This window comes from Notothenia coriiceps, unplaced genomic scaffold (genome assembly GCF_000735185.1).
Source record: "Notothenia coriiceps isolate Sejong01 unplaced genomic scaffold, NC01 NC01_scaffold00035857, whole genome shotgun sequence".
NCBI classification, from domain to species: Eukaryota; Metazoa; Chordata; class Actinopteri; order Perciformes; family Nototheniidae; genus Notothenia; species Notothenia coriiceps.
In genome coordinates, this window is record NW_011368558.1 from 1 (window position 1) to 12301 (window position 12301).

Here is a 12301-nt window from a genome sequence, read left to right on the forward strand (position 1 = left end):
GGGGGGGCGCCAAAGATCGAAGGGGGGGAGCCAGGCCTCAGATGATTTGAGACCAAATATCATATTTTGACTTTTTTTTTAATTTTTATTATTATTATTTTTTTACATATAATGGTAAAGCAATACATGATTGTCACTAAAAGCCTTGTCTCTACATTACAATAAAAAAACAAAAAAAATCATTAATTCATTTGAATACAAATTCAAGTTAGTAGCTATTAAAGGCATAAAAAGACAGAAATGTATAATTCTTTCTTTAATAGAAATGTTTCTTCTGCCCGTAAATTGCCCAAACCAGGCTTGTCTGAATAAGCGCATTTTTAAAACATAGTCGTTGTCCATGCCGGTTTCAGTTGGATTATTTGTCACAGTTGCTCCGATCAGATCGGTCTCCTCCATTTTGTAGATTATTTACGACTTTTTAATCCACATAAACACATCGGCAAAATCCGGCTTACTTTGAGCATGTGTTTTAAACAGTTTAATCCCTTTGTGAATTGTTTCCACTTCTGCGGCGTCCTTTAAATGAATGAATCCTGAGTCCAATAACCATCAAAGTCACTCCAATAGAGCTCCTTAATTACGCTTTCATCCTCCTTTAACAACATACTTCACATTCATCCAGTTTGTGACAGTAGTTGTAGCATTTTTGAGACTTTTAAACTTTAATTACAGCAGTTGTTGATTGTCTTATTGTGTTCACCTGTTTCCCTTGTGTTTCTCCTCCCCTGCCCGGCTGTTTCTCGTCTTGTGATTACCCCTCTCTGTATTTAGTCTTGTCTCTTCCTGTGTTCGGTGTCGGTTCATTGTTAGTCTTTCCCTTCATGTCACGCTCCATGTTTGTCCTTGAAGTTTTGGTCCTGGATTATTTACTCGTGCTCCCCTGTTTTTGGGTAATGCTAACTTTGTCTCTTGTTTTCTTTTGTCATCGGCTTTTTTTTGTTAATTAAAGCTCGCTTTTTGTTAATACTGCTTTTGGGTCCTACCTTTTCCACGCACCCTGACAAAAACAATGCCTTGATTGAATTGTTTTGCAATTCCCTTTGTATATTGTAATTGTCCCTATGAAAATAAACATGAAATTAAATGAGTTAAGCAAAACCAAGTCATGGTCGGCTCTGCCAAGGTTTGCTGCTCTTAAAATGTTTAAGATAGAATGGTTCAAATCCCTTAAAGCAGCAGAACCAAAATAATCCTAATGATAATTATGTTTTTGTTTGCCACTTGCTTGGAAACATTTATCTTAGAAACATTGATAATAAGCTCCAAGTCCTGCAATATAATTCATTTTTAGTATAAGTATAAAAGGAGAGGGAGGGGTCATCGGGCAATAAAAGGTCAGATAAATAACTTTGAGTCAGGCCTCTCAGGGCTTTAAAAGTCAGCAAGTCAATTCCAAAAGCAACATCTAGCCAGTATAGGGAAGCAAGGAGATGTGTGATGTGATCATATTTCCTAGCATGAGTTAAGATTCTAGCAGCAAAGTTTTGGATTAGCTGGAGGAGGTAGAGAAACTTGACAAAAATGACACCAAGGCTTCTGCTTTGCTTTGCTTGAGTTATGGACTGGGACAGAGAACCAATACTTTTTGAAATTTGGTTGATGGCAGTATCAACTTGACCTATGATCATTACTTCTGTTTTATCAGAGTTTAGCTGCAGGGTATTGTGTGACACTCATTTGCAGATATGTATGTGATAGAATAGATCTCAATAATATATTTTACTAATTATAATAGCATTTCGTCATATTGTGCATTCTCTTTACTCTGGCAGGTTTCCTTTCCTTCCTGATAGACGGCTCACTGGTGCTCACTTGGCTTCCCCGGGCAGGTAGGCAGCAACAGCCTCACTTATGGGACCTTTTCCATATTAGTTGTATGTCATCACTGAGTAAATTGTATATCCTATGGATGTAACAAGCAGAGAAAGCGCAGGTGTGATTAATAATAAAACACGGATCCCAGAATTGTTTAGGTTGGGTCATTGCTTGGTAGTCAATTAATGAAACATAGCCAGTATATAAAGATAACTGTTCCTGAAATCCCCTCCTTTAAAAATAACATTACATTCCATATATTTCATTCATTTACAAAAATAATTAAAAACAAGCTTTATCTTTTGTGCTTTACATGCAGAGTCAAAGAAACTATTACAAAAAATATGAAAGCGAAGATAAAATGTATGATAATATTGAACTAATGAAAATAATGATATCCATTCTCAACAAACATGCAAATATAATTACAAATATATTATTACATTTCAAATGATGAAGTTTGCATTATGAAGAAGGTTTAAGGACCTCAGGTAGAAAACTAACGTTCTTTGCCAGATTTTAAATTGAGCCTCAGTACTGCAAGTTTATACCATTTACATTATATCAGAGGTCTAAATGACTGACAGATTTGAAACATAAATGTTATTATAGGCATTTTTGTTTGGCATATTCTGAAAGACAGTTTAAAAAGACAATAAATTAAGTTGAGCTGTAATTTCTCATCTCTTTTCTGAGCAACAAAGCTATCATCTTAGATTATGACTTCAAAATGATGCCTTCTCCAGTTCTGGATATTCTCCACGATTGCATAAACATTGCGGTTTCAAAAAATAGGTCCAGGTTGGGATTTCAGAATCTGTATCAGAAACAGCAATCTTTTATTAGTCCCACATCAGGGAAATATATATTTGTTACAGCAAAAGTGGCATAGCAAATCAAAAGTGACTTTCATTAAAGTTTAAAGGATTTGAATGTTCCAAAACCAATTTAAATTTTGGAACAGTGGCAATTCTTTCAGTGATTGTTTTCATGTTTGCTTTGATATTTTTTATCAAAATAAATGTTCCCATTGTAATATAGGATAATGCTTATATCTAGCTATCTAATTATTATTTGAATATTGAACAGATACATTTTACAAAGGTATAAAAAGGAAAACCATTTTTGCTTTTTTTTTCTGTATAAATATATAAACGTCAAGGCCACCTGTGCCCGTATTAGAACCTGTGCCCGTTTTAGATTTCATGATGCACTAGTAGCAATAGGGAACACAATAGTAGAACAGAATAGTGCTGCAGCTGAGTACTACATTCTTATCATTTTCTTTTGCAGATGTGGATCTGAGAGCACTTTATTCACTTGAAGAACAGAAGAGACACTATTGTGCAAAGACTACAAGTCTGAAAGGTTTTCTGATTAGAGCTGGCCTGGTCCAGGTATCATCTGATTTGAAATTAATTACTTCAAAAACAAAAAAGATGTCCGGATTGTTAAGCCGATTTGTTGATGCTATAACAGTAAAAAGCAAAGTGTTAACATCTGAGACAGGGCCTTTAACTGTTAACAAAATTAAATTGGATGAAGATGGGTGCAGACGATTCAGTTTTGGGAAAATGTCCCAAACTGTTAAAACTAACCGCACCATAATGGTTCTCGGAGCAACTGGGGCTGGGAAGACAACTCTCATCAATGGGATGATCAACTACATTCTAGGTGTTGAATGGAAGGATGCATATCGGTATAAGTTAGTTGATGAGGGTCAGTCGAAATCTCAAGCTGAAAGCCAGACCTCTGAAGTCACTGTGTACCAAATCAACCATCAGGAGGGCTTTAAAATCCCTTTCTCTCTGACCATTGTTGATACTCCAGGCTTTGGAGATACAAGAGGAATACATAGAGACAAGGAGATCACAGAACAGATTCGTAATCTCTTCTCTTCAGAGCGTGGCGTCAGTGAAATTGACGCTGTGTGTTTTGTAGCTCAGGCTTCTTTAGCTCGGCTCACACCATCACAGAAGTATGTGTTTGATTCTGTGCTCTCAATCTTTGGCAAAGATGTGGCAGAAAACCTCCAGGTTCTGGTGACATTCGCAGACGGCCAACGCCCACCAGTTCTAGAGGCGATCAAAGCTTCAGGCGTCCCATGTCCTAAAACAGAAGACGGGCTGCCAGTTCACTTCAAATTCAATAATTCTGCCTTGTTTGCACAGAACCAATCATCTGCTGCTGCTGACTCGAGTGGAGAGGAGGAAGATGGAGGCTTTGATCAGATGTTCTGGAAAATGGGGACCAAAAGCATGAAGAGGTTCTTTGTTGCTTTAAATAAGATAACAACAAAAAGCTTGACATTGACAAAGGAAGTCCTCAGAGAAAGAAAGCAGCTCGAGATCTCAATTGAAAGTTTGCAAACACAGTATAAAGTTGGGTTAGCCAAGATTGAGGAGATAAATCAGACCACTGCCATTGTTAAAGATCACGAGGCAGAGATTAACAGAAATGAGAACTTTGAGTTTGAAGTAATAGTTAAAAAGCCTTTTCAAGAAGATATTTCTCGTGCTGGAATTTTCATCACAAACTGTCAGCTGTGTCATTTCACCTGTCACAAGGTATGTGGAATTCCTAATGATGCAGATAAAAATGGCTGTATAGCAATCGGACATGATGGAAACTGTACTGTGTGTCCAGGTAAATGTCATTGGACAAACCATTTTAACCAGAAGTACAGATGGGAGTATAAGGATGTTAAAGTAAAGCAAACAGTGCAGGAGCTGAAAGAAAAGTTCCTGAAGGCCTCAGAGGCTAAGGGAACTGTTCAGGAATTGATCGACCAGCTCGAGGTTGAATATCAGCGTCTTCAGGCTGATGTGAGGGAGATAATGGAGAGGGCTGCCAAGTGTCTGAACAGACTAGGAGAGATCGCACTGAAGCCAAATCCTCTCTCCACTCCAGAGTACATTGACCTGCTGATTGAGGGAGAGAAATCTGAGGCCAAGTCAGGCTGGAAGCAACGAGTCCAGTACCTGATGGAGATGAGAGGAAAAGCAGAGCTCATGGGTAAAGTAAGCAGAGGAGAAAAAATACTAACAAGACAAGAATCTCAAGCTCAAGGAGAATCAAGATCAGTGCCAACCTAGACCAAGACAAAGAGCTGAAAACAATAAGACTAAGAAGAGACTCAAGACATGATACTGACCCAGACATTTGAATGACTATAGATAACCAAGTGTTGGGACCAAAAGAGGACCATGTCGTTTTTTCTGTGCTTACACGTCGTGTTTTAACTGTATTTTTCTAAATCACCATGGTTTCAATTTTGGAAAAGATGTTTTATGAATGTTGATGAATCTAAAAAGCAATCCTTGAAAGAAATGCTGAATAAGAGATTGACCTGAGTTATAGAAGCCAGAGGAACAGAAGAGTCAGGATATTTTGTGTTTACGAACGACATGTGTGATTTTGTTGTTGATTTTTTATGCTGTGTTGTAACGCCAAAGTAATGTTGTTCAAGCCATGTCAATAAGGAGGCGTGTGGCGCAGTGGATAGAGTGTTTGGACCAGGGGGTCACAGGTTCAAACCCCACTGCAGTCAGCATGTCGTTGTGTCCCTGAGACACTTCAGCCCAAAGTGCTCCTGTGGGGATTGTCCACAGTATTGAGTATGTAAGTCTCTTTGGATAAAAGCATCTAACAAGGGACATGTGATGCAATGTAATGTAATAAAATGGAAAGAGTTTGAAGCCTAATCTTTCCTCCAATCCAGAGTCCTTTGACATTCTTGTTGAATGAGGGAAGCCCGACACTTGAGAGACTTGAAATTCAATACGTTTGCCAAAGTTTATGTTATATGTTTAAACAATTGTATTTCTGCAGAAGTTATTTGCTATTTTTGTCAGGTTAACCAAACAGGAGATAACAGATTAACCATGTTTGTGGGAACACATTGCATGTACAGTTCATGTACAGTTTTTTTTTTTCCTGTTAGGATCATTTACATATTTCATGTATGCAGTTTACATTGTTCAATACATTACATTTAGCTAACGATTTTATCCAAAGCGACTTACCATACAATGTAAAAACAATATGTGTTGCTTATTGATTTTTATCTTCTCTTCAGGTATATATATATTTTTAAATATACTTATGTGAACATTTGTAAACAATTATATTGATGTTTATTGAATTGTATGTTATTGTCTTGTAGTAATTAAGGGAGAGATGAAGAAATTATGAAATGATTAAAAAATATATTGTGTCTTCCTTAAGAGTTGTGTGTTTTTGTATCATTAGTCTTCTACAGCTAACTTTCACTGCTGGCATCAACTTCAATATGATCTTTATTTTCTCAAATAGTCCCTCTTTTGACTAGACTAGACTTTATGCATCACGATTTCAAAAAACGAATTTAATGACTGAGTATACAGTAGACCCAATATATATAGCTAGTGGGGCTGGTTAACCTGGTTGACATATTTAATGTATATTACATATTATATTCAATATAACAAATGCATAAAAATAATGGTGTAAACAACTGAAGGAGAATAGATAACAATATTACGAGAACGAAAACATAATATAATGGAACAAAATATCTAAATGTATGTTGCCCGATGTGTGTACATACACAGGAAATTTCAATACACACAAATTCCCATTTTGTTTCCCACATGAATTCTTTATTTTGTTAGCAACATTTCTGGGATTTACCAATGTCTTCTTATTTTGGCTTACCTCTCTTACCTAGGTCAGATCACTTTTTATGAGTGGTAGAGCACTGTCGCAAATGTTTTGTTTTTAAAGTCCAAACGTTCTTGCTTAACAGAGAAACCTTTACAGAACATTACAAAAAATATTGAATATCATATATTCACATTTATATTATTAAATGTTTAAAGAGTATGCACATTAATGTCATTTAGGCCATAAGAAAACCTGAATGGCCTACACATAGCTCTGAGATGCTTTTTTTATTTTCCTGTAACATCGATACTGACGCTTTGGAAAATCACATGCTCACTTTAATAAATACCTCTATTTCACTATTGCTGAACTTCTTGATACTGACTTGCAGGTGGCCTTTACTAATAATTAACAATTTGTGATAAAGTGGATTTATCATTCAACACAGTTGGCTACAGGCAGATGTAGATGGTTAGGAATGTTTGGTGCATTTGGAGTCGACTTCTTCGCACTATAATAATTATTATAGTAATAATAATAATTATTATAGTAATAATAATTATTATTATTTCTCTGGAAAATTAAGAGCAACTCATTTTATTTGACAGAAAGTAGCTGCCTGACACCAACTATACATACACAGAAATATACTTACAGCTAAAAACACAAGGACAACAAAAATGAGCAAGGTAAACATGTAACCAAGTCAGGGGTCTTCTGTTTACTCAATGTTAAAAAGGGGGTGTTCAAGAAACAGTTTGGGAGTGCATTAAAAGACTTATCTGAGTATAAACTCTGTCCACAGGGTGGCAGCACAACCTTTGCTATAATGATATTTAAAAAAGCCTCCATCAAGAAGGTGGTGGACAGTCAAACTATACATTAAGAAAGCCTTTTGTCATGTTTGGGAATATACCTTTTCACAAGATTACAAACAAATCAAAGCTATTTTACAACGAAAACATTTTTTTTTAAACACATAGTCTCGAATTTTGTGAATTGCAATGGTGCAGCTGATGCTTTTGGAATAAATATTTAAATGTTTTGAATGTAATGCCTAAATGTGAAAATATGATAAAATATACAACTTATTTAGAGTATTGACATTTTTTAACTTTGGGAACATAAAATGTGGAATGTCTGAATTTAGAATTCTCCACTTTCAAGTTATTAGTCAGGAATGTAAACTTTAGAAATGTCAGAAGAAGTCTCTATTTAAATCATTTCAACCATTCTTTGCTTTGGATGTAAGTCTTTGAATTCCAACAGTGTTGTACTTACCAATGTTAACAGATGCAGAAACCTCTTTCCCTCCTTGTGATGTGTTTTTGAATCTGCTGCTGTCTGAGACAGGAAATAAACTTTGAAACCAGTCTCTTCCAGGAGTGTGCAGACTTCACTGACCTGACTGCTGTGTTGATCAAAGAAAAGGGAAACCTGTTTGTTAAATATTATAAATTGCAATGTTTGCTTTGCAATATCCTCTCTATTCTGTATGAATTTGAATGTGCTCATATTAAAATGAATACTTAAAGGAGCTGAATGATTCCTCTCAATTTCAAAGCCCATCACTGAGGTTGATCCAAACTTACCAGAGTTATTGTTCAGTTCAGACTGCAGCTGGGGAAGATGGATGAGTTAGTCTTTTTATATATTGTATAGCAACATTACTTAATTTCATAATTTTAAATATGCAAAAATAATCTATTTGTAATTTCCCGTATTATATTACACTAACATTTCAAGCAACAAGAGACAAGTAAATGGAGCCTGCTTAGTGAGGATACCACTGATGTGAAAAACAACATTTGATGACACACTACTTTACTTTTCCATGGTGGCCTTTTGAATGTTATTGATACAGCCCATTAAAGTACATCTTCCAGTGTAAACTTCATGTGCTTTCTTTGACCAGCTACAACTATTTCACTTTATTTTTGTTTCAATAACTAGATTTCAAAGCAGAAAGTCCTCACTTTAATTAATTTTCAATTAAAAATATCGTTGGATTTACCAGCTAATATTTGTGAGCAAATGCTTAAGTGGAATATACATTTATATTTTTGCACAAATTAAAACCTTATTTTAAGACACTATCACCTCAAAGAACCATAGCCGATATACAGTAGGTGTATTACACAGTCCGTGTCAATATAGTAGTCTTCTAATTACAGAATACCTTTTTTAATATATAATTGTGATAAAATACTTACCGTGAGGCTATTTACCACTGAAAATATGTAGAATCAAATAAAGCAAATTCCAAATAGGCTGTGTCAGTGTTGGCTTAGATCGCAAGATTTCACCATTCACGATAAATCGTCATGATACGGGCAAACGGGCTCGGGACACCGTAAACAACACTTAAAGCTACACGAATATACACAATTACACAAACATTGAAATTGGTTGATAAAAATCGCTTCACTGCACTTTTTCTGTCCATTAATAATAACTATCCGACTATTTCCACACATATGTTCACTAGAGATACATGTTATCAATCATGTATCTGACATTTTGATCACCTAACACACTGCTGCTAGCTAAGTCAATAATATGCATGCACAGATGCAAACACAACTCACATTAACCTTAATGTGAACTATATAAGCTAGCAGTGAAAAGTAATCAAGTACTGAACTTACTTCAAATGTGCAAGTACTTAACTTGAGTATTTTTAACACTAAGTAAATACAAAATAATGTAGTACTTATTCTAGCTTTATAGCTTTAAATGAGATTCAGTGTGAGCTACTTGAGTAAACAGACTGGGTCAATATAGTAGTCTAAGTAGTAATTACAGAGTAACTTATTTTTGTATATATTGTGATATAATACTTACCGTTAGGCTACTTACCGCTAAAAATATGTAGAATCAAATAAAGAAAATGCCGAAATTACAAATAGGCTGTGACAGTGTACGCCTCGATGGTCAATTTCACCATTCTCGATAAGTTGACACGATACGGTAAACAATACTTAAAGCTGCACAAATATACACAATGACACAAACATTGAAAGGTAATGATATAAATTGCTTCACTGCACTTTTTCTCTCCATTAATGATAACTATCTGTTTATTTCCACACATATGTTCACTAGAGGTAGGTTTTATCAATCATTTATCTGACATTTTGATAACCTCACACACTGCTGCTAGCTAAGTCAATAATATGCATGCACAGCTAGCTCGAGATGCAAACACAACTCACATTAACCGTAACTGATGTGAATTGTATGAGCTATAAGACTATTGAACGTGTACATTTGCAAGTATGTTTACACTAATTAAAGTTAAATATTAGTGTTCTTCTTCCAGCTCTTTTTTTATTGTTAGCTTTAAATTTGATTCAGGGTTACAAGAAAGACAAATTATAGTCAGCATTACAGTGTAAAACATGCTAACGCTAAGTTAGCAGAGCTACTTGAGGTTTAACTTAATATACTTACCGGTTCTCTCTTTAGTCCGTCCTTGAGGAAATTGGACAAATTCCATGTCGTAGGGAAGTAAACAAAGTCAACCGACTTCATAAAATTCAGCAAATAAATCATTAAATATTCTGTTAGCTCTCGAACGAAAGTTACGCTTAAAAAGTGTTTTGCACATTTAGAATTGAAAATAAATCAAACAGTATCTTATGTTACTATAGTGTGCTTGCCTCTTTATTCTACTGTATTACTCTACTGTATTTAGGCCTTATATCTGCACTGTCACTTTGCTGTTATTTCACCGCTGTGGGTTGATTAAAGGATTTTTTTATTCTGATCTTAATCTTCTAATACTTGTTTAGCTTGAACCCTTAATTATCAGATAGTCCTAATGTGATGCTTAACAGTAGGCCTTCCATTCACCTTTTTTGTATTAGTAGCTGGTTAAATCACCACATTGCACATTTACCCTCTTTTGACAAATGTATGTTGTTATTTGGCAAAATAATTGATTGTGTCTTCCTGTGATAATGTAACATGTTAGTTTCAATCTACCAATGACATGGTGAACACAGACTTAGTGGATTAACCCTTTTATATCTATTTTATTAATGTTGAATCACACATATTCCTTCTGGATATTTTCCTGACATTGCCTTAGTCAGTACCACAAAGATCAGCCACTCACCTTTCAGTCCCTCAGTTTCTCTGGATCTTACCTTTCCATCTGTGAGCTCGGTCGGATGTCTATAGTCTGAATCACCGGAGCTACTCTTTATTCCACATCTGCATTTAGGACAGAAGACAGAAATAAACTTTGTCTGTGTCGACAAACATCCTCTGTTAATAAGAGAATCTTCAAAAGGATTACATTAGCACATTTAGCACAGAAAGTAAACCATTTATGTTATAGGTGGAAGAAGTACTTGGATATGATATTTAAGTAAAAGTAGAAATATTACATTAGTAGCTTGTGAAATCACTCCAGGTGTAACTAAAGTCTTATTTAAGTGTTGATTATATTTCACATCATTAATCCAGATCTGTAAAGTAACTAAAGGTATTAATACATGTAGTGGAGTAAAAGTACACCATTTACCCCTGAAATATAGTGGAGTAGTGTAGAAGTACAAGTACCTCAGAATAGTACTTAAGTACAGTACTTGAGTAAATCTATTTAGTTACTTCACACCGCTTTAATCTGTGGGACACACTGCGCATGCTCCGTCTGAAAACATCACGCTAAGGTTAGCCTGTTAGCTAGCTACATTAGTGAGATATATACCATGAATAAACGAAAAGTCAATTTAACAAAAACATGGCAAATTTAATCATAAACAGTTAATATTCAACCAAGTAAAGCTAGCTTAACTTTTATGAGCTTCTCAAGTAAGTAAAAACTTCCTTTTATCCCCAGATATTTGACACACCTTACCTCAGAAGATCCTCCGTTGCTATGCGGTTACTATGCGGTTGCTATGCTGTTGCTATGAGGTTAACCCGTAATCTCGATGCTGATACACATTTGAAACAGCAGGCGGCGTAGTTATCCCATTTAAAGCATAGAGCGTATACAAAGGGTTTAACCTGAATAATACATGTTGAATAAATATATATGTTTAAAAAAATTAATGGAATTAAAAAAAAAAGATTTAATTGCAATAAATAAATAGCATTCAAATAACTTAAATATATATAAAAAAAAGAAAAAAGAAAGCTGTTTATATATTTCTAAGAGTCGAATGTCTCTTAAAACTATCCCAGAAAAAATATATAAAATATTTCACACTGGTCCTGTTTTTTAAGGGTGCTCAAACATTTTGAGTTTCCCATTAAGGCACCGGGCGATACAGTGGAGTTTTATACTGCAACACTCCCCACACGCACATTCACAGTGTACCCGCGACTCTTACAATGAAGGCTCGATAATCAGCTCACGACATGTAGGTGTAGGAGGTAGGGGGTAAAGTGCTATTTTTTTTAAGTGGGGGGTGGACCTAACCTTCTCTAGGGGGGTCCGGGGGCATGCTCCCGGGAAGATTGTTGTTTTAAATGTTGAAGTTAAATGCATCAATCTGGTGCACTTAGAGAGCAACATGAAGAGATCTATGGACACATCTCTCAACACCCATTTGAAACAGAACTGTAAACAGATGTTCTTTTGCTTTATGGATATTTTACAAATCACTCCCCTTTTAAACTCTATTCTTGTTTTAGTGTCCCATAATGTTTTTCATTTATTATTCTCATATTACTATCTGACATCACATACATCGTAGCCTTAAAGTTCATAGTTTATTTATAATTAAAAAATAAAACATGTTTATTACACGGCGCCGGGTCTGGTGTCTTTACAGGTTTCAAAAATATATATATTAGATCGCTGCTGCTTTTACGCTGGCTTCCT

At 35.2% G+C, this 12301-nt stretch overlaps 1 protein-coding gene across 1 annotated transcript; it reads left to right on the forward strand.

Annotated features, from left to right (window-relative positions):
- Positions 1–1777: 1777 nt before the first annotated feature.
- Positions 1778–5368, forward strand: LOC104963230 (uncharacterized). Its single transcript, XM_010791796.1, has 2 exons — positions 1778–1832; positions 3112–5368. The coding sequence occupies exon 2, from the start codon at positions 3258–3260 to the stop codon at positions 4911–4913; it is 1656 nt and encodes a 551-aa protein (XP_010790098.1). The 5' UTR covers positions 1778–1832; positions 3112–3257; the 3' UTR covers positions 4914–5368.
- The last annotated feature ends 6933 nt before the right edge of the window (positions 5369–12301 follow it).

What these genes read in the sequence shown, in the direction of transcription:
- LOC104963230 (XM_010791796.1), top strand. Translation starts at nt 3,258, where the DNA reads ATGTCCGGATTGTTAAGCCGATTTGTTGATGCTATAACAGTAAAAAGC.